This window comes from Zosterops lateralis (genome assembly GCF_965231275.1).
Source record: "Zosterops lateralis genome assembly, chromosome: 3".
NCBI classification, from domain to species: Eukaryota; Metazoa; Chordata; class Aves; order Passeriformes; family Zosteropidae; genus Zosterops; species Zosterops lateralis.
In genome coordinates this window covers 7,279,717-7,303,636 of record NC_139764.1, presented here as the reverse complement: position 1 = coordinate 7,303,636, position 23,920 = coordinate 7,279,717, and the positions used below count along the sequence as shown (strand labels likewise).

At 39.6% G+C, this 23,920-nt stretch overlaps 1 protein-coding gene across 8 annotated transcripts in view; it reads right to left on the bottom strand.

Annotated features, from left to right (window-relative positions):
* The window catches only part of MACROD2 (mono-ADP ribosylhydrolase 2), an 866,413-nt gene that overhangs the window by 369,822 nt on the left and 472,671 nt on the right, over positions 1 to 23,920 (bottom strand). For all 8 annotated transcript variants that reach the window (XM_083858375.1, XM_083858373.1, XM_083858372.1 and 5 more), the window contains one exon: positions 5,479 to 5,600. In XM_083858375.1, coding sequence (XP_083714501.1) covers positions 5,479 to 5,600 — 122 coding nt within the window. The remainder of the gene's footprint in view (positions 1 to 5,478; positions 5,601 to 23,920) is intronic.

Below are 23,920 nucleotides of genomic sequence, written 5' to 3'. Positions count from 1 at the left end.
CTTTTGTAAAAAAAGCTCCCCTCAAACGCAGCCCAAGCTGTGTGCACAGTGCTTTATTCAGAGCCCAAAGACACAACCTACTCTCCCAGGAATATCCCATCATTCCAGGTCACTGGCCATCCTCCCACCAAGCAATGGCTTTTCCACTCGACCTGGTGATGAGCAGCCCAGCCCTTGAACAGCCCCTCTCACTGCTATTTCCAGATGCCCTTTTGCCTTTTGATGCACTTCAGACGGCAGGAGCAGTGTCCTTGTTCTGAAAAGTCCAGCTAAGAGGTTTTCCCCTGCAGCAGGACAACTTTCTGCATTCACAGCACAAACACCCAGCCTGAAAGAGACAGAACTTTATGGCGTGGTGTTTTTTTAAATGCCACACCAAGCTAATCTAGTAAGATTCTAGAACAGCATGAACTCTTCCCTACCTGACTCTAGGGGACCAACAGGAAAAAAAAAAAATCTGTATTTTGTATCTAATGTATAATAATATAATATATATAATGTATAATATATAATGAATGTACAATAATACAATGTATATAATGTAGAATATATAATGTATAATAATATAATGCATTAGTTGCTGAGAAGCAGAGCTCCTTCTGCAACTCCAAAAGCCACATTCTTAGAGGATTTCCTCCTGCCCCCTTTGGTGCCCTATAATTCTCCCCCGAGGTGGAGGTCAGAGGGTGCAGGCTAAAGAAATGCTTCTTGTTAAAGCTTCACAATTCACCCCCTGCCAACACAAAGTGTTCCTGAAGACTGCAATTCCAGACAGAATCCTGAACAACAGCAGAGTTGTAGTCCCAAACAGAACTCCTCCATTTCCTTACCCAGTGTGCAGGAATCCTGCCCTGCCTCCTGAGCCAGGGACCAGCATCAATTTCCCTTCTCCGCAAACACACTGCAGCTCCTCTGGCTTGGATCCCACCCACAGCAACACACACCACTTTTTTTTTATTATTATTATTATTTTATTTTCTGGGCAGTTCATAAAGTTCTCCTCTGTGACTGCAATCCTGGCTCTGACTGACAGCAATTGATTGGAATTTTTTTTTTTAACCACAAGCTAAGTCTGAATGAAATAGGTGGCAGGGAAGTGTTTGATGTTCAGAAAGCTTCCAGGGTATCAGATGGCTTCAAAGAAGTGCATGTAAAGAAAACCAAGATGAGAAGTCCCATGAAAAACTTGGAGCACGCAGAGTAAATAATTTCAAAGACTGTGTAAACAGGGGACCAATTTAAAATCTGAAAACAGTGATTACAGCTCCCCCAGTCTGCCTGCTAACCTTACAATTAATTGGCCTGCAAGACTCTAATTTAGAAAACCAGTACAGAAAAAAAAAAAAAGGGGGGGGGGGGGGGGGAAGCACCTATTAGACTGTTTTTTAATTATATCTTCTTTCAGTAAAGATTTAGTGCCTATAAGGTATTTCCAGTGTTTCAGGCAGCAGAGATTTAATTGATACATGACAGCACTCCCTAGTACTGTGCAAAAGAGACCAACACCAAAATACAATTTTTTTACTATTAAGAGATTATTCTGAACATTTAAGAAAATTCATGTGCTCCAACACCAACTATTTACTCTCTTTGAGTTGCCTTAAATATTTTTTTCTCCCATTCAGCAGCACCAGCTTAAGTGGAGATAAACAGAAACCTGTCTCAAGTATCCCCTTTTGCCAGACAGAGGATTATATCAATAAGTCTCATCCAACATAAAAGGTTCCCCCTGACCACACAAATAGTCAGACAGCAGCACAAGTGTCCTGGAGGGAGCACAGCTACATAAACAAGTGCTGAGGAAAAAAGCAAGGCTTGGATTTGGGAATGCAAGATAACAAGGACACAGGAACACAAACTTTGGTAACCTGGAAGGCAGATGGAGCAGATGACCTGAGAGACGCTAACTCTGCACAAAACAGCTGATGTGGCATTTGAAACCTCATATTGAGTATAAAACCTTTCAGAAAACAGGCTCAGGAGACAAATGTCAGGGGCTGTGTGATTTCTCTGAGCAATCCTGAGGATGATCAGATTTGTTCCTGAGGCTTTTCTTCCTGCCTTAATGGCTATGCAGACCCTCACCCACAGCTGGGCTGCTGGTGGATTATGAGCCTTGGCAACCCGTCTGACAGGCATCCCATTACATTCCCTCATCTCATTTCCAGTTGCACTCATCTTTCTTTTTATTTTTTTTTTAGAAATCGAGTTAATATAATGTTCAGATGAGATACCAGTGCTCCCTTAGGAGTCAGCCAGATTTGTTCTCAACCATGCCTGGACACCTTGGATGCAAAAGCAACCTAGAAATTACTGTCAGCTACACCACATAATTGCCCTGTTGGCACACAGACAATGTGTGTGAAACAACTGCATATACACACACATATAAGAGAGTTTGGGTCCATTTTGAGTCCTATTCCTCTTCTCCCCAGTCCAATCTCTATGGCATCCATCATTTCTCTACAGGCAGATCAACAATACATAATAGTGAAGCAAGTAACTGCTTTAAGCACATCTAATTTGAGATTTATTATTCAAGCCTGTTTCCTCATTGTGCTGGTTTTCTGACTTGGACTAGTTAAAGTGAACTGGGTTATTTTTCCCCACCATATGCTACTCCATCATTTCCTGTGCTGCTGTAGCTGTCAGCTCCATTTCTGACCTCTCTTCCAGTGCAACAAAGGCAGAAACTCCCTTCTGCTACTGGAGTGGATGCTGATGAGGGGGTATTCACAGTCTCTGATCAATTGTTATCATACATCTCTGTCCTCTTCTAGTGGTTGCAACACTGGCTATTGTAGTATCATTTGTAAATGTAATTAATGAGGTGTTTATGTACTCTTCAAAAATCATTAAGATGTTAAATTGAACTGCATTTAGTGGTGCACCCTGAGTCACCCTGCATGCTTTGGTCCAGCTCAATACATTGCCATTCATCATCACTCTCCATTCATAATGCCTCCAGCAATTCTAACTCCTTTGACACAATTCACGTTCAAAATACTTTCAGTTGTGGTGGGCCTTTTTCCTCTTTTTGCAGTAATTTCTAGACTTGTCCTTTCTGTTTTGAAGGGAACAGATCTGTGCTGTTACAATCTAATGTCTTCCTGCTTCCTTCTCAGTTATTACAATTGCTAGTGAGTGCACTGATGCTCCCTGGTTTAGTTAATTCTTTTAGCACACTGCAACTTGCTATCACCAATACCTATTTATTTATGTCTCATTAACATATGGCTTTCCCTCCTTTTCCTTGTGATCTGCTTTAAAATTCATTGCTTTTCTCTTTCAAATACTTATTTCATCTTCTTGTTAAAGAGGCAATCAAAACAGGCCATCCATTGGCACAGCTGATTTTTCTTCCTTATTTTACACAGGTAACCTTTTTGTCCCCTCCAATTTTTGTCTGTCTTTTTTCTGTTGCCAATCTACACTTGAATGTGGTCTATTTGAGTCAATTTTAATCCTTTGCTCCCTCTAATCTGGGTCTCTGCAAGCCTCAGAAATCTGTAGGTATTTTAATTCACTTTCTTTCCCTTCCCCTCTACATCTACAATACCATATCTTGTGAAACCCACTTACACTCTGCATTCTTTTGCTTCAGACTCACAGTAATCTACTGCTCCCTAATTGAATGAATTATACATTTGACTTTTCTCCAGGCTTGATTTGTTCATTAGGACAGACACTCGAGTAGTCTTCACTTCCCAAGGCATCACTGAAGTCACTGGACTTGGGGCTTTTCAGAACAGCCCATGATCTGTCATGTGGACTTTAAAATCCATATTGCTTTGCTAAGCTTTTAAATGCTGCTATGAATGAATGGCTCTTGGCTCCTGTTCAGTTTGTGCAGCTGTGCTCTGCAAGTCTGGGTGCTGAGTATTTTTTATCTCAAACAGGTGCACAGTCAACAACTCTTAACCAGCGAGGAAATAACCTGCGGATGATTTCTCCTGTGGTTATCTTTGATCATTAAAATATCAGGCCAGTTTCCATGAGTGGAATCCTTTTTTTTTATTACTCCATGTTATAGCCACCATGCTACCACCTAAAATGTCCTAAAAATTACAGACTCCCTATAGATACAGGCACTGCCTTCATTACCAGTGCCCACCAAAGTTTTTTCCTTTGTTATTTCAATATTCTTTTTTTACACCCTTTCTTAATTATTATTCTTTTTCCCAGATGATATTAAGAATTTTATTCCCACTAACTTGAATGCCCCCAGAAGGCTGTAATTGCCCAGAGCAGACAGAAACAAGGATGGATGTAGGAGCAAAGCTCTTACTGGCTCCAATGGGAATCACAGCAGGACACCAGCATCCTTCAGTGTTTGAACAACACCAGAGAGGGGCTCAAAACATGCCCACCAACCCAAGGTTGTTTTCAGCTCTAATTTTTATGCCTAGAATTTAAAAAAAACCCACCAAAACCTCAAACCCACCAAAGAAAACAAACCCCGCAATGGTTTGTACAATGGCAAAATGAGGGATTCTTGGACACCATTTTGAGAAGGGAGGATATCATGAGCACACAAAGTGTTGAAGAGCAGCACCAAAAAGAAAGAAATAAGTGACATTCATCAGGTCTGACTCTGAAGGGCACATCTAACTTCAGTTCAAAGCCCTATAAACTGTCCTGTCCCTCAAGCAGAAAAAAGCTTTATTTTCCATTTGTGATATTTCAGTGTTAATACTGAATATTACATCCCCATACAACACCATTGGTTCAGCTAACATTTTTTAGGACTACGTATGTTTGCATTCTAAGGTTGCCAAACATATGTGCTATCACATAACCAGCCAAAATGACCCTCAAAAGTGTGAAGTGAGGCTCAGAACACAAATTCTTTCTCAAACCTACAAGGAACTAACCTCTGCATATGTGAAGACTTAAGCTGCAAGTGTGTGAGATACAGAACTAAAGCTCTGGAGCTGGAGAGGGAAAAGCTCCTTTTCTCTGTGGCTTTTGAGGCATAAAACTGTACCACATATTTCAAGTTCAATCATAAAATAGGCTATTTTATGATTGATTTTGGTGAGAGGGTGCTAAAACCAATGACAATTGACCAATACTCTTATTTTCAGGAAGAAGTATTAATGGGTAGAATAAGCAACAAATTAATCACTTCTCAGCCATTTAGGAGTTACATGCAGTTATCCTCCTGACCAGTGGCTTCTTAGGGTTTTTAAAATAAATAATACAGTGTAAGAATGAGCCATGGGATCAGCTTCCTCCCTTCTTTAATGAGACAGCTGCTTGCACTCCTACTACCAGGCACGCTTTCCCTAACTCCTAAAATAAGCTCAGCCCTTTCATCTGGCACTTATTTTGGCCAAATCATGTTTAAATTTTTTGGCTTTTCACAGCACAAAGAGCAAGGGATGTATCTGGAAGCTTAGAATCATAATTATTCTACATCAAGGAAAGTAAGATCCAAACTAGAAGAAAAAGAATGTGTTCTTCCACAATACTTACGATTGATCTGATGTTGTTTTCTTTTGCCAGTTTCAGAGAGGACTTGTAGCAACTCGCTAAGTTTTCTTTATGAGTGTCAGTGAGATGGCCTCTTGCAATTGGCCCAACAGTGTGGATCACATCTGCAGCAAATAAAAAAAGAAGATAAAGGCACATTAAAGATGCTATACTGTATCACACATCAATCCTATCTGGCATTGTAGCCACACACAAAGGCAGAAAAACAATGCAAGCAAATGTATTTAACTGGAAAACACATCATAATCTACATGTGCAATGATTTAACCTAAATCAGTAAAGGTTAAATTTTGAAGAATTTGGACTAAAGGAGGAAATGAGAAAGATACAGTGAACGCATGTTACGTGTCTACTGCAATGCACACACAGGAGAGATGAAATGTTTGCACAAATCCTCTAAATATACAACTCCACAACTGCAAATGCTGTAGAACTTTGAAATTGTTGTTCTCGCTCTTCCAAATGCACTCAACTGGAAAAGCTCACTACACAGAACCTCAGCACATTGTTGGCACAGGTCATACGTGATGCACACGTCACAGATGATACACAGGTCATCTCTGTTTTCCCTCAGCAACCATTTGAAAAGGATAGTTAGGAACGTGTTGGTTATTCAAAAAACATGCTTTCCTCTCACGTCAGAGCAGATGGAGACACCATGCAATAAAATAAAATATTCTGTTTGAAGGAACTCCTAACGAGCAAAAAGAGAAAGCACAGTCATCTTGGGTGGGATGCCTCTGGACTCATCAAAATCAGATGCTGCAATCAAAGTCTCTGAAGTGCTGTAAGAAAAATTAGTCCAAGAGCCTGGATAAAAGAAGCATTGAAAAGAAAGCTACAAATTAAAAGGTACCATGATTTTTTTTTAAACTCCTTCCTTCCTATGCCCCCCCAATTATTACGAAGCACATTTACTTTTTACACATCATTCTTCTACAGTATATGTGAGCATAATAAAATAAGTTATGGTGTCAGATGTACATTTTTATTTGCCTTTCTTTCCAATTTCCTACAATGTATAACAGAAATAAGCAGTGGCACTATTTATTTTTTTTTCGATGTTGCACAAACAGGGATTATCCCAACACTTTCAACTGCAGAACTGCTGGTCTCCTTTTAGGTTGTGTTTCTGTCCCATGTGGGTCAGGTTTCCAAGAAACATCTGCTGTTGCTACACTCCAGAATATTTTAATTTACTCACAAATCCTACAGAATTAACACCATTATTCTTTGTCCAAGCTGGTTTTGATGATTTCCATCCAACATATGCCAAAGCAGACGAGAAAATTGACAAACTAATATGAAAATGTAGACTTTTTTTTTTTAACTCAGCATCTGTCAAGTCCTGCTCTCTGCTACCTAAAATGTGGCTTTTATGCTGAGCCATATTGATCTGAAAAATTCAAAATCTTTTCTATATATTACCCACAAGGTATTGATAAAATACAGGAAATAAAAGCATGTCTGATCCCCAGTGCCCAGAAACACCGAGGAATCCGCTGTGATGGAAACTGAAACCTACAAGAGCTAAACCTTCCAACTGCTACGGGAAAACCCCCTCCTGGGAAGTAAATAAAAGGCTGAGAACTCTTCTTTCCATTTTGATCACAGTGATTTTCTCCAGTTGTGGGAGCAAGATGGGCAGATTGGATAATTTCTGTCGAATGTCACAGCTGCCAGAGAGTGACTCTGGAGAACCCTCCCCACAAATGAGTCACCGGGCAGGTGGTGCTGAGCCTTTATCCACTGACAACAGGATGACAGCAGGACACTAAAACAACCTGTGAGTGCAGAAAAGAGTTATGCTCTTATATGTGTTTTAGCTCCTATCATAAACTGAGAACTATTAAGAAAGGACTTTAAAAAAGGAAAGAGCCTTAGTTGAAAATTTGCTTCTGTGTGCAGAGATAAGGTGGTGTGAGTACTTCCATTACCAATGACTGTAATTTCTGTTCGTGACTACAAGCAGTTTCCTGGAGGTTGAGGCTTTCCAAGGAACATTTCTATTTGGAAGTGCTGGCAACTTCAGAGAAAGGGGGAAAACAAACAAACAAACAAACAAACAACAACAACAAAAACACACCACCTTCTTGACTTTTTTCCCTTGTTTTTTTATTTTTATTTTACAACAGGTGAATTTCAATTACTGAGCCAGAGATGTGATTTAACAATGGACTTGGCAGCCTGGGTTACCGAATACACTCCATGACCTTAGAGGTCTTTTCCCACCTAAATGATTCTATGATTCCACAGAGAAAGGAATATCCTCATGAATCTCACCTCAGTCAAATTCCCCTCTACACTTACAGACACCAAGATCAGAGTTATCATGATGAATTTCAAATTCACAATACCCAGCAGACAACAAGCAAATAAAGCGACAACTATAAGACCAACTTTAAAAGAATGTGTAAAGGATGAATAAGAAAAGAATCATAAACATTTCCCTCTTTTGGCTGAGTTTCTTGTATTTCAACATGCAGCTCCTTGAAAGCTGAAGTATAGTGGCTTAAATTATTCATTACTTAAAGGCAAGAAGGGGTTTTGGGGAACAGATCAAGTACCAAACTCCTGCCAGGGTCTTTCTGTATAAAACTCCCACAGTACAGTTTCTAGATGCATTTCACTTATTAAATCTTTAGCTCCATTCCTTTAGTCTTTCATTATTAAACACTAGTTTTAAGCTTCTGTTCCATAAATGCAAAATGCTTTTTGTCATCATTTTTTTCAGAATTCCCAATTTAGCATTTTCATAGCAACTTGTCAGCGATCCTGTATTGTTGCACCAGATACTTCATGTAAATAACCTTTAACAAGTTAACTATAATAAATTAATCTTTAATGCAGTTATTAGCTTTTATGTTGAAATTTCCCCAAGTCCATCATAGGTGGCTTTTCAGACAGGACACAAAAGATGGTTATGAACTGAACAGCCCCTGACCAACCCAATCTAACGGGAGACATTCTGTGGCAGGAGCTTTGGAATTAGATGATGTTTAAGGTCACTTCCAATCCAAAGCATTCTATGATTCAATGAACTGGTTTATAAAATATCACAACTATTGTAATTGTTTACAGCATATTATTGGCAAAGAAATCCTTTTCTCAGGCACATCATTATTCTGGAACACATGATAAAGACTTTATTAACAGAGCAGCATTACTTATATGCCAGTGTTTTATGGTCGGCAGACAAAGAAGGAAGTAATAATTTTATTGCTGTACATTGTCAATAAAATCAGTGTGTACATACATTTCCTAAACTACATGTTATTCTGCTTAAGCTATTCCAAAATACCTTAAAGTTTTCAGATGGGCAAAACCCTTGGAGATTATACAGGCATAAAGGCAACAAACCAGAAAACAAAACAGCTCTTCTCCCTCCTTCAACCCATGCTACCTGAAAATCACACTTCCACAGGCTGAAGCAGCATCATTTATTTTTAATATATCAACAAAAACTGCCAAACTTTAAGCTTGTCTGCCACAATAGTTTCCTTTCTGCTCATAAATTATTCCCTGCAGAGAGATGTAGGAGTATGTGCCATGGATGACGTCTACAATTACTTGTCCACAAGAAAATTCAGAGCAGAGCTGCTGTCCAGCTGTTCTGGCCACCCACTACAGCAGCCAGCCTCAATTTTAGACTTCCAGCACTGCTGGCAAGGACAACCACAGATGTGCAAGGCTTAGCTGGCACCTTCCACACCCAGCCAGAACAAGGATCCACCCTGGGGAAGAACATGGGGTTTTTGAAGGAAAACACAGTGGTAAAGGACTGTCACAGGACAGATACACAGGAATGAGTTTCACAAGAGGAGGCAAACTGACTGCAGCAGCAAGGCAGTGGGGATGGGCATGACCGTGGTCTGAGGGTACACTGTGGAACACAAGTGGTCTCATCACCTAAAGACTTTTAAATTGGCAGGGGGAAATGTAGAGAAACTCCAAAAAGATTCAGTTTGGCTGTAAAAGCTGGCTCCTGTTGCACTCTTTGGGGTCCCAGCACTTCTCAGTGAGGTCAAACAGGTGTAAGGGATGCAAACATTTCCTAAAAACCAAACCATGATTCTTTTGATCTTCAAAACCAAGTAAAGGGGTCAAAAAAGGGAACAGTCATCATTCAGAGAATGCCACACTAACCATCTGCAGCATTATCACTTTTATGTCAAAAGAAGCCTCCAGCACTGCTGTGGAGTCGTTGATTTACCGTGGTCAGTCTTCCAGCCAGGAGCACGGACAGGAAACTTCATTAAGGAGAAAGCTGCAGCCCATGGGTACATAAATCACTTTGTGTACACAGAGCAGAGATGTTTGCTTACATTTTTAATAGTACATTGAGGTGCAGAGCCCCCAAGGAAGGTATTTCCTTATCTGGGATTCAGGCCACAACAATGGATCAAACTGCTTTTAATGCTAATGAAGCTGTTGGTTTAAAACAATGTTTATAAGGAAAGGAGATATTTCAGAAATAAAACTACAACTGCTGTAAAGTACAAACTTTATGTGTAAAAAGGCCAATGAGGCTTCTTTTCTCAGGTCTTTAAACTTGCTGTTTTCTCACACAAGTTTTTAACTGTGCTGCTATGGAGAAAGGGTAGAGCAACATGGGCAGGGATGAATCACGACTTCAATTGAAAAGGGTGAAGAGAAGTGACTGTGCTTCAAAAACCAACCTGGAGAACTGATGTAAATTACTTACAATGTAATTTACTCTTCCCGTATTCTTTGAAAATGTGACACTAGATGGCAAAAATATTAGCACAGCGAGCTTTTCCAAGCAACTGAAAAAAATACAGATAAGTTTCCCTCATTCCTTCCCTTACAAATGTGAGCATGGTGCATTCACACTGTTAATGAACCACAGCCAGAATCAATTACATATTTCTCTCATTCCTCCCTTTTACACATTCATAGCCATAGTTGGCCCATCCAGCTAATTGCATGTTGAATACATAATTCAAATTATATAACTCAAATGATGAAGCTGTACCCTGTCAATCATAGCAGGTACCAGATGAATTTCAAGGAGGAAGTTGCATGTGCCACTGAATTTAAAAAAAACCAACAAACTGGTAAAAATTCAGAGCATTAAGGGCTCCATTTGTAAATATTATCAGCTGATTTACACAATAAGCACCCACCCATATTGGTGCTGAAAAGGAATAGCTGAGGTTCAGTTGGTGGCAAATGGAATTACCTCCAGATATTCCTACCTATTGGCTATCTCCATTCTTCAGGAATGTGAGCAGCCATTACTTTGGTATACAAATTGCTCAGCTTTTTCATTTTCTATTTCTAGCTACATGCACTTGCACATAAAGAGTACATTTTCAGTGTGCAAGAAACAACTAATTCTAATTTCAGCTGAAAGGAATCCCACAGGACCACAGTCTTAACTGTATGTCTCCAAAAGTAAATTAGCAGAGCTGAATCTTATAAATAAAAAGAAACATTTTATAAATCACTGAATGCTGTGTGTGACTACATACAATACAATTCCTAAGTTCAAAAGCATTTCTCTGCTTTGTATAGGTACATATTAGGTATATACCTATATACCTATATTAGGTATATACCTATATATACTAATATAGATTTTATATATATATATATGTGTGTGTGTGTGTGTATTAAAAATAGATATATATTGTGTTTATGAGCAGTTAAAGAGTCAGTCTCAGGTTTTCAGGCTTGGGGCAAGAAGCACTGCTCGATCTGAACTTTGTACCTTTTATAACTGCCTTCAGTGATTAATTAGCTGTTTTGGATGAACACCCCAAAAAAAATGTTTCACTAGCTGCAAAAGCTACGATATCTAGCAGTCATTTGTGTAAAATATTTAAGCCATTTTTCACTTAAACAGGATTGTCTGCCAAGGAAAGGTAAAGAATATATTTACTGTTAATTATTAACCAGCATCCCTTGTTGTGGGCTAGACGTATATCCTGACAACAAGACAGCACAGACAGTCAGAAAACAATATTCCCAGAGGGAGAGGCAAAGGATTTGCTGAGTCTGAGAGACCCTTTGGGGAGCTGCAGGAGTTTGCACTCAATAGCCTGCATTTAGCATCTGTGGGAAGCTGGGAAACACAGAGAGCTTGTTTGCGACGGTCCCACCGCTGCCTCGACAGCCGGCCGGAGAATTCAGTCACACAAGTCAAAGCCCAAGCCTTTCTGGCACTCGTGCTCGTCATAAAACACAAGGCCCAAGTTATGTCTGTGTAATCCCAGAGCAGTTCCCCTCCCAGCAATGAACTTCCAGCACGGCCCTGCCGAGCCAGGGCCTTGCCATTAACGGCGGAAACAAAAGTCAGCTCTGTTCGGGCAGGAGGAGCAAGTGGCGCAATTAAGAGACACTCCGCTGTATCCCAAAGTAATAGGTTTTACAAAGCAATTTAGGGCCCTGATGACAGATGTCAAGGCAGTGGCTAGACAGGCGGCCCTGTAACTTCCAGGGAAATAATTGCCTACGTGTAAAGCCAAAAGGCGACAGCCCCGCTCAGGATATTCAGAGTGTGATACGAACGAACGTGAAACGAACATGACAAGACCGAACATGAAGTTATGACATCCACAACTTGTTATTCCTGGTTTCTTTTTTCATCTCTGCTGGAAGGATTTGCAGCAGAAATGCTCAAGTGTTATCCTCATTCCCTATCTCCCTACCCAAATAAAGACCTTAATGTTGGATTATATATATATATATATTTTTTTTTTTTACTCAGAGATGGGGCAACTGAGAAGAATTTTAAAAAATTTTATACCATTTTCAATCTCATGTGAAGGGTGAGACAATAAAGGTGCTACCATTCATGCCATCATAATCAGAAACCAAACTATTTCCTAATTGCAGTACATTATAAACGTTTCTTGCCCTATCAGCTTTTGCCACACAGTGCTGTAAATGCCTTAAAGCCAATCAACCATCTAAAATTACCCCTCGTGGGTCCTACTACAATGCATCTTTCATAGTTCCATTTCTCCAAAGTATCTGGTCTTGTTTGCAAGGCCATCATTTGAAGCTTGTTTCCAGTTCCATTTCTCCTTCAACACTGTCCGTCCTATTCCATGGCATCCCTAAGTCAGCACTTTCTATCTCAAAGTTTGCATACAGATCCATCCTATGTGAGCCTCCTGTCAGGCTTTGAGTCAGCAAATCCATTTCCCACACTTCAATATACCTAAGAAAACCAGAAGTGATGAGATTGTGCTGCCCCAAGCAGATTTTGTCCTCCACACACTAGGGGAAACCTCACTTTGCTGTAGCAGCAGAGGAACTCATGAAAATACAGACCAAGTGACCCCCTCGACCCAAGCAATGCTCTCCACCCTTCCTTGACTGTTATTCTACCCAAGTGGACAGAAAAATGTGGCTACAGACAAAAATGGCCTGATCTGTCTTTTTGTTAATGTTTGCTACACACATAGGAAAGCCACAAAGATTCTCTGGTTTTGCTGCATTAAATAGCAAAAGATGTTAGTGAGTGAGTTTGGGTTTAAATCATTTGATAAGGCTTTTCAACACTAAAAAATAAACTTGCTTGCCCTAAACTGAGAGTATTTATTCTTCAGACACTAAGACAGAGTTTCATTTACCATTCCACAAAATTTTACACCAAAATCCACAACCTGGTGAAGGATATAATACCAGCTATGTAAATTCAAGGGATATTTAATCCCACTTGATTCTTGATTCAGTAGAGAATCTTGCAAATATTACTCCCAAAACCACGCAACACTAATCAAGTCATAAAAATGCAAATGGGGATTAAGTTAACTTCAGTTCTAGTTTTGGAACTGGATTAATTACAGAGGCAGAGAAATCAGAAATGAGCTAATTTATGTTCTCAGCTTCTCAAAACATGGACCCTTTGTCACACTTCATCCGTTCTCAGTGTCCAGCTCTGTTCTGTTGAAGTGAATTTAGTTACCTCTCTTAGAGTACTGCACAGTTAAAGCATAAATATACCCTTTAGGCTATGGGGAAAATAAAAACCAGCAAAACAAAACAAAAATCCCAAAACAAAGCAAAAACAAAAAAAACCACCAACCATCCATTAAAAAACAAAACAAAACAAAACAAAACAAAACAAAAAAACAAAACAAAAAAAAACAAAAAAACAAAAAAAACAAACAAACAAACAAAAAAACAAACCCCAAAAAAACGAACACTCTCTCAGCTTCACTACAAAACATAGTACCAGATTACTTTTATCCAGAAAAGATTAATACTCAGAACTACATTTCTTACACTTTCCTCTGAGCGCTGATCAGTGCTACAGAGTGCTCTGATAATTTAACAACAAGCCACAGCAAAAGCTCTTTATTTCCTATTTTAAGAGGTTTTTTTCCTCTAAAAATTCTATTTTGATAACTTCCAGCATTTCTTATTAAAATGCTCTTTATTATTCAGTGAAGCTCATTGTAGGGATGTTGAAACAAAGGAAGACATCCCAAGAAAGAAAGAAAACAATCCAACATGTTATGTGTACCATGGCCATGGGACATCTTAAATACAAGCAGATCCCCAGATATTGTGCCAATACTTCAAGGTTTTTAATATTCAACTTTCAACTCAAATTATAAGTCATTCATCTAGAATTTAAGAATATTAGCATAAAAGCTTACAAAATACTGACCTTCACTTGAAGGGACTGGTGATTACAGCAGGAAGTTTTCAAAAGACCAAACTAAACAACCCTTAATCACAAATTAGCAGCAGAATAACCTCAGGTGAAAGAAGAGGAAACTGCCAGCATTGGTTTTATCCGCCCATTGAAGGGATATAATTTTTTTTAATCAGATCACTTCAGGTGAAAAGGTTTTTAAAAAGACTGAAGGAATTGTTTCCTTAAGAGGAAGTTTTATTGCCTTCTTCAAGAGGCAAAGTGTGACTTAAGAGTTTCAAAGGGAAATTTATTATAGTCATAGCTTCAGTTGTGCATCTATTCCTTAAGGGTAGTACATTACAAAAAGTTCCCACACTTGTTTTTTTCATTTTCTATTGCTATATGTTTTCTTGGGGATAAACAAACTTGTCTCACCTCAGAAATTGGAGCACATCTATTCTGTTTGACAGTTCTCTAATCTACATATCCCTCAGAGCAGAAATTAGATGCTTTGCTAAGGATTTTGCATGTCTTCCTTAAGAAAAACAGAAAAAGATTAAAAACTACAGGTTCTCCATGTATCTTCTAAACAAACCAGTGGCAGCTCAATCAGCCTCATTAACTTTCAAGTTTGAACACTGGAAACCACGGAAGGAAAGTTCAGCATTTCCCTTGCCACAAACAATAGAACACAGCTCTTGCAATGCAGACAGGAGAGCCTTGTGCAGCCTCTTGGTGCCATTTATCACCTCTCAAATCCAGGTGGATACAGCTGGAGGAGACGGTCAGAAACTAAAAGACTGAAATCATTACATATCTTTTAAAATGCAATAAATCCCCAGTTTAAAGGCAGAGCTGAGGATTCATTTGAACTGTGCTGCAGGACTCCATTCTACACAGAGAATACTGCTATTCCCCTCACAGCAATAAACACAGTGATTATGGCTCCAGAAAGGCAAACTGCTTCTGAGCTTGGCAGCAATCTCACAGAAATTAGGGAGCCTACTGCTTAAAGGTGACAAAGATCCAAATACCAGTAAAGGAAATTAAGCACATCTCCAGGATGAAGGAATGCACACTTCCCATTTCATCTTTCAAAGGGCATCACTGAAAAATCTCACTCTTACTGCCTTTCTACTTTCACAAGAAAAAAACATAGTCTCTAATTTACTTGACCTTAAGTATTTATCTTCTGTACTTTTAGCAAGCGGCATTTAACAGATCTTTGTCTACAGTCAGTTCCTTAAGAGATGGTTGCCCCACTACACCTATGAGCCCATCACAAAATAACAAAAAGAGGAAAAAACTGAATTTACCATTGAAACCTCCCTCCCAAACTCAGTCAAACACAGTCAATGGAAAGAGGAACATATGATGCAGCACCCAAAAGCGAGCTCAACTCATTTTTAAAAGCTGACTAGATTTCCAGTTGGCAGTGCCACTTTAATTGCCTTATGTCAGTGTGGTAAGTGAAATAACTGGACAGCTCTTTGAACCATAGGATGAGACTTCTTGCCTAGAAGAAGAATATAATTTTCTATCATCAACTGCATTTTAATTTTGGGTGGCTGATACCACAGTAAAGCACCCTCCTGATATCAACATGTTCCAGACACCGAGCTGTGAGAATGCTGTACATGCCAAGATAAATTCCTTTGACCCTCCTCCCTCCACCTCTTCCCAGAGATGCTCTCTAGTTTGAAAGACAGTTTAGTTTCATCAGCTGGCAATGAGACAGATATTAGCACTTGGAATCCAGTGCTCTGCAATCCATCCTAAAGGAAAACTCAGCAGACGATGGAGGCAGGGCACAAGAGAGCCTGGTCCTAGAGGGAGGAGGGAAAATCAAAATAGAAAATGGAAAAACATAAAAATGGAAAATAGAAAGATGTGTCTGCACAGACTACAGATAGATTATCTATGCTATAGATATGGAACAGATGAAAAAAATAACAGATTTAGAGAAGAACTTCAGTGCTTCGACCCTGCAACCTGCATGCTTTGTAATAAACAGCTATTACTTCTCTGAATACTTCAAACTAAAAAAGAAGCTAATCTATATTGTTGATAAATCTAACTACTCTTTTAGCAGAACTAAGTAAATATAAGTCTTGAATCAAGACTGAGAGCAGCCATTTTCCCTGGGAGAGCAGGGGTGCTGTGGAGGTAGAATTGCCCTAACACTGCTTTGTTACACACACACTCAGCCCACCAGAGCCTTCACTCAGTGCAAGCAGGAGACACCCCACAACTTGTTACAACTTGCTTCTTCTCAGGACTTCCTAAATTTGAGTCCAAGTTGACAATTTTCCCTTCAGTTCATGCCTCTGCTGACAGGGCAGCAGATGTGACCCACAGCAGGCGAGGGGACAAAGAAATTAATATGGCTGTGCCTGGCCAAGGTGCCCTGCCCCTTAATGCTTTTATCAGTTATCTTTCACAATTGAGCTTTCAGATACCACAAGCATCACACAGAAATCATCTCATCTCTTCAGCCTTCCAGCTCAGAAGGAAACCAAAAGGAGAGAACAGAAGATGACAAGAAAATGCCACTCCACTTTTACTCTGTTTACTCTCTGAATTGTGCTCGTGATACAACATCTAATGGAGCAATATTTCTTATTAAGGAATAAGAAATATATATGAAATATACACCCTCTCATGGATCGTGACCTGTTCAGCCAGGCAACTTGCCAGCTGGGTTTACAGAGGCTGCCTGCTTACAACAGAGATCAGCTCACCAACACCACAGGTAAGCACCACCGAGGTGGAAAGGAGCTAAAAGCCTCCAGCAAACGTGTTCAGAATTGCTGGCAGACAAAAAGAGCTAAGCACAAACATGAAAAGCATCCAATGAGGGTATTTAGCAAAAATTGTGGTATGATATTTCACACAATATGCAATGCTCCTGTGGTTCCAAGTGAAAAACAAGCTTTGACAAACATCTTGAAAGTGTTTTGCGTCAATGTAAGTTGTAAACAGTTGAATTTTCAGCACGAGCAAACAAACCAAAATAAGAAACAGGGAAACTGAGGTTTTTTTCAAGATAAAAGATGTATTGCAAAGTGAACTGTTAGCAGCTTGCTGAGGCTTACTGCACTGCTAAATGTTCTCCATGTCAATGTCACTAGGAAGAACCCTTGGAGAAACACTGGTGTCACCTCTTGTTCAGCTCAATTGAGAAAAACGTACTTAAACAACCTTCTGGAAAGTCATGTAATGAGCTAAAAGAGCTGCTGAAGGACATTCTTGAGCTTCAGCTTTCTGTAAAGGAAACACAGATGTAAACAAAGCCAACTTATGCACTCAGTTGTGTTGTAGCATGCCATTAGCCTGCCACAACCATTTCACAATCATCACCAGTGGAGAATTTCTAACTCAAGCCATTCAAAAGGGATACTGGGGTTTAGGAACTGGGAACCAGAAAGACTGGGGTTAGAAATAGCAGTAATACCTTTGAAAAAAAAAATCTAATGGGGAGATGGCAAAACTTGTGAGGTTGTCAAGTGTAAGAACCACATGCCATTTCCAAACCCAAGACCATCCCTTGCTGAAGGGAACTGCTTCATTTCTGGGATGCCATATTGAGAAAAATATTTCTAAATTTTATTGCACTTGTTATGGAGGCAAAATGGTTATTTTGCCACCTGGAGCATCCACAAATCCAATGCCTTGCTTCTTCAGGAAAAGAAGAAATGTCTGCAAAATCACATTACCACTTTAACACCAGCCTGAGGATTAGAGGGACTTTGGAGAAGTCCATATGCAAAGTTGTACTGCACAGCACTGTTTCCCCTTACTGTGGGCTGTCAGAAAGACAAACTAGTATTTCCACAGTGAAAGCAATTGCTCCAAGAATAACTGCCAGCTCTTACTGTTCACCAAGCGTTGGGAATTGGAGCACGTGAAGCAGCAAACCACTTGGCTGACCTCACCAGCTGAGCAACATCCAGTCAAGCAAGCAAAAAACATGTTGGGCGAGATGGCAGAGAAGAAAATCAAAGACAGATGTGTACTTCCACATGTTCTTGTGATATCACTGCACTTTCTCTTTTCAAAGCAAGCCAAGTGCTTGATACTAATCGTGGCAAACGACCTGAACCTTACTCAAGTCAGTGTTTTCAATGTGCATCCTGGGCCTGAAAGGAAAATACTGAAAAAGGGAAATCCAACTGCTTCAGCAGTGCCTTTTTTACACAGTGACATGCCAAAACCCACCTGGGCTGCTGCAGGACTTGGAAAATCAGTTTGCAGTGGCTGCTGTTTGAGAAGCCTGTAAATAGTACCCGATGGAAGAGGCCAAGGATGAGCAATCTTGGGATGATGATTTCACTGCACTTTGAAGCTTTGGAAAATGGCAAAGCTTTAACGTAGGCACAAAGGCATCTTTTTATTCTTAAAAAAAACTCAAAAGGAAACTTTTAGCCCATGTTAGTACTGATGGTGTTCATGGTTTATAATTTAAATATTTGGCTTAGTAGAAACTTCATCTTTCTAGGAAGCTAGGATTTTTCTGCATAAAACCTATTAAAAATTACTGATCCAGAACTTCATAACCTTTAGCTAAAATATTGTGTGTTCCTCTCCAGTTATATAAAGCCATCTTCAAGAATGTCTAAACTGACATCCTTGGCTTTAGGGATGAAAAATAAAACAAAGGAAAAAAAAAAAAAAGACACCCCACAAAACCAATCCTCCTTCCCAAATTCCCACAGAATGAAATTCTAATATAACCAAGTGCTCCTTTCCTCCTGCTTCTCAACCGACAGAAGTTTTGTTGGGAACTTCGCCTCATTAGAGTCCTCATCATTTAAATAATGTTCAGCAATAACAAAGGACCCTGTTGTAAAGCTTTTGATAGATGTTTCAGAGCCAACACATTATGGTCAGGATTTATGGGAATGATTTAGAAAAGTGGAAAAAAATTAGGACTGACTATCATTTAGCAGAGAAATTATAAATGCAAATTCAGATGAAAGACTGCCTTTCTTCACGGAGACAAATTTTGCAGAAGTTTCTGGAAAGGGGGACCACACAATAAACTTCTAATTTCACCAGCAACATTAGGAAAGGAAGCAAGATCACAATAGGCCAGGTACCATGTCATCCTTGATATACTACTACACTTCTTTATGAGCACATTACAATTCAGAGAGCTAATAATAAAAAGTGATGCTAAGATGATGAATTGATGCTATGCAATTAGACCTATTAGAATTCACAAGAGTCGACAGGCAATAATCAAACCACTTTCATGCTGCCCATTGCAATTATCTTTGCACTTAAGAATCAACAAAGCACATAATGACTTGCTCTCAATTAAGGAATTCATGAGAAATGGAATTTTAATTAGTGTGTAGAAAATTTGGGCCATTTATTACTTTACAGGACAACAGATTGTAAAAACTAGTTGAGGAGTCTGAGGGTTCAGGTCCAAGAAGAACACACTTTGAAAAAGGAGTCCCTAATAACATCCCCTGAAATGGGATTACTAAGGCAAATGCACATTCACTTCTGTTAAACTCTGGAGAGGGGAAAAAAAATCAAAAAACCAAAACAATCAAAACAACCTACCAAAAAAAAAAAAAAAAAAAAAAAAAACCACAAAAAAAACAAACAAACAAACAAAAAAAACTCTAATCAAAACCCAAAAAAACCCAACAAAACAAAACAAAACAAAACAAAAATTCTACAAACAAAACTGTTGATACTTGTAACTAAAATGGAAACTGCTGCTGATGTTCTCAATTACCAGCTGATGAACAAGCTGGGTAGAGTTACATTTATTTGTGGTACAAACCACAGATAGGAGAAGGCATAATTCTACGTTCTCATCACAACATGAGTAGGACAAGACAACGAAAATGCACCATCACATAAAAAACCCAGAGTCTGAATAGTAACTTGAATGATCATTTAAGTTTTCTTTCAGTAGTGCTTGAATAGGAAGACTCTTTAGATTCAAATAAAATTATTTTCATAATTTGCTGATTTTAGTGCAAAACAATTTACCAATATTTTGAAAAAAATCATCAGTTAAATTCTGGAAGTGGAGCTCTTTGATAATATAAAATAGAGGTTGATTGGAAGTCGAAAGATTATGCTGAACTCCAGCATTACAAAATGCAAAAGAAGTCCAGGCTTCAAGTATGAATATTGACAGTACAGAGATGGGTATAATTTTGCGACCATTCTTAGCCCACTTTGGGTGTAGCCCTGGTCAGGCCCTGTCCTGCCCAAGGTGGATCCTGGAGGCCTTTCAATAAACACTACTTTATTCTCTGGCTCTGTCCAGTCTCTGTTTCAGGTCAGCCTTCCCAAGGCATCACTTCCAGTGCCAGTGCCTAAAGGGGGCTACAAGAGAGCACAGACTGATAGGACAAGGGAGAACAGCTACAAACTGGAGGGATAGGTTTAGATTAGAAATTAGGAAAAACTTCTTCCCTATGAGGGGGCTGAGGCACTGGCACAGGTTTTGCCCAGAAAGGAAGTGGCTGCCCCATCCCTGGAAGTGTTCAAGGCCAGGTGTGATGGGACACTCAGTGACCTGGTTTAGGGGAAAGTGTCCCTGCCCATGGAAAGAGGGCTGGAACTATATGGGCTTTAAGGTCTCTTCCAACCCAAAACTGCTTTGATTATACTCAGTCTTAAAAAAAAAAAAAAAAAAAAAAAAACCACCCACACCACACCACAAACCTAAAAGTACATAATGGTTAAAAAAAAAACCAACCTGTTAAATACCAGGCCATTTGTATAATGGAATACTAAAAATTAAGTTTAATGCATGATTATTACCTGGAAAAGTGTACCTCATGCTTTGAATCTTATCAGCTTCCTATTTTGCTATGAACAAACAGCTCTATATTTAGTGCTTAAAAATCTGTCAGAACAGTGCTCTATTTTCATTGTCAGGGAACTATTTCAGCATTCCTCATTCTTGATTCCATGGGGGGAGCCCTGTCTTTACAACATCCCCGTTAAAAAAAAAACATTCACAACAACCTGAATGGCTTCTTGTAAGCGATAATACTTCAAAAGAAAAGGAAAAAAAAAATAAAAAAAAATCCCCAACAAACCCTTTCACACAGGGATTCATTCTTAAATTCCCCTACGTGCTCTGCTTAGCGAGGGCTCTGGGAAGCAGCAGGGAAAGCAGCAGGCACTGCTGCCCCGGGGCCATCCCTCCCACAAAGGGAACATTTTCACACTGCTGCAGAGCCACCATCTTCGCCCCACGCAGCATTTCCAGGGAAAGGGAGCTTGTAGATGCATCTTTCTGTCTGCAGCACACTGGAATTGCCCCTGGGTAAAGGGGAGAGCTCGTTCCAGGTTACAGCAGCTCAGTGTGCTGCTGTCACTTGGGATCAGTCACAGACAGGCCAGCTCAGACGCGAGGATATAGGAAGGCCAGGATGCCTCACGTCCCACCCCCTGCTTTTGTGTCAAGTGCAGGACGTTTAAATTAGCACATCCCAGCCAGGGCATCATCCAGGCCACCCCTTCCTCCTGCACAGCACAGTCCTGAGGTCACAGGAGGAGGAGATAACCTGTTTACCTTGCTGCGGTTGTTAAATGCGAGTTGTTTCTGCAAAAATGATACAAAAAATGCTACCAGTAACTCTGGCCCAGGTACTGCAGCAAAGACACATTTGGAAAGGATTTGAGAGCAGTGGATCTCCTTGGAGGCCCAGGGTGAATGGTTCAGGCACACCAGACATTTTGATCAGAAGGCAAGTGCCAGTTATGCTTCACAAACTTAGCACAATTAATTCAGAATATGCTTGCAAGGTAAAAGAACAAAGTCGCTCCAGAAAGGGGCTCCCAGATTAACATCAAAATCTGTTAAACAGTCATAAAACACACTATGCTGCTGAGGATTGTTAGGACTGAACCTGAACTAAGTGATTCTCTGTGCCACAGAATTTACAAGATCATGGCTCAGTGCCTCATTAAAATTAGGGTTCTGTTAATTAAAACCTTCTTTCAAGTAATAGATGGCTACTGTGGATGTAAGCTGCACATACTGTTGAAACTTCATATTAAGACTAGATAGCACACATGAAACATATAGCCCTGGGTAGAAATAAAGTTGCTTCCTATAGAAGCAAAGACTTTTTGTACTGCAATACAGAGAGAGACAGGTGGAAGGTTGTTAAAAATTCATGAAAGTCTTGCTGGAACCCACCTTTATTTCAAAGTCTCTGAACAGTATCCTTTTCACTAGTTTCCAGTTTTGCTAAAGGCCACAGAAAGCTTTTTCAAAAAGATTCAAGAGCCTTAAGAGTAAACTTGCTTGCACTCCTGCCCAAACCCTTCCGTCTGAGATTTTAAACCCCACATATTTCATTAAAAGGCACAATTATTAAAATAATAATAATAAAACACCAACAAAACAAACAATGGATAGAAGTGTGCTCAATATAGTTAGGGGGACGGAGCAGAATTTATTTAATCTGAAAACTTGTTACCCAAAAACTCCTTGACTTCTAGGAACACCTAACACTGTGTTTTAGTGCTGAAAAGAGCTTCTGAGGGAGGAGGGATATCTACACCACAGCATGAACCCAAAAACCCTTAGAAAGAGAAAGCATTGGGATTCTTAAAGATTCATCAGGGATGACATGGAAAGCCCACTGCCTGCAAGAAAGTCAATGAGGCATCTCTAAGGTCATGTAAAGGGGATGTTTATGATGAGAAAACAGGGAACACACTTTAAAAACATATCTTTTAACCAATAGGCTCTAAAATTATATAAAATATTATATAAAAATATGTATCTTCTCACTAAAAGAAGCAGGTTTTTTTTTTCCAATTTGGTAACTTCTCAAAAAGAAAATATTTAAGAACATTATCTGCTATTTGGATATTCAAGTCTAGTTTTTATCCAGCTGACCCTTCTGAACGCTGTATTTGAGTCTTTAATGGCTTCATGGTTCAGTGAATTTGAATTCCTTCCTTATTTCCATGACTAAAAGGAAAATTCAAAACCAGAAGATTTGGACCACTTAGAAATCAAGCATGTGTTAGAGTTTAGGATGTGCTGCAGCAAAGCAGAGAAATTACAGATGCCAGAATGCACTTTTTTCCTCTCCCATATCAAAAAGAGGAAAGAATGAGCCCTTAACCATATTGACAGTCATTAACAGCTCTGAATCAAGATAAATCTGTGCACCTTCCACAAATGCTGTCAGCTGAAAAGAGTTTCTAGAATTGCCTACAACTGATGAGACAAAATCACGGCTCTTACTCCAAGTTTTGACCCAGTAAATTCAAAAGGAAGAAAATGCTGCAGACCTACATCCAGTGTGGGCTCAATTTTAAACACAAGCATTCCTTTATTTTCTGAACTGAAGCTTATCTTTAGAATTTACTTGTTTTTCACCCCTAAAAGTGTCAGCATTGGCCTGTAGAGCAAAACTAAGACAGCCATCAAAATAATTAGCACAGCAAAAGCATCACAAATAAGCTGATGATCGAACCTCTGCCTGTAACAGAGGGAGCTGGACTTCCCAGATGGGATTAAGAAGTTTCTGTACTTCACCTGGTATCATCTTGATGAGGAGCTGTTCATCCCTTGCTTTCCCCTCAAAGGAAAGCAATCCTGGCTCTGGGGAACTCATTCCCTTCCCCAGCTCAGGGCTGTGCAGAGTCTCAGCAATTATGCACAGCTACACGAGCCTTTTCAAAGGGCTGATGCTTTCAAGAAAGTAAAGAGGCAATTGGGCCATGTTGACCAGAATCCAGGACATTAACACCCTGGAGAGTTTGTACTGATTAGCTTTTTATTTTTGTGTTTTGTTGCAAGGA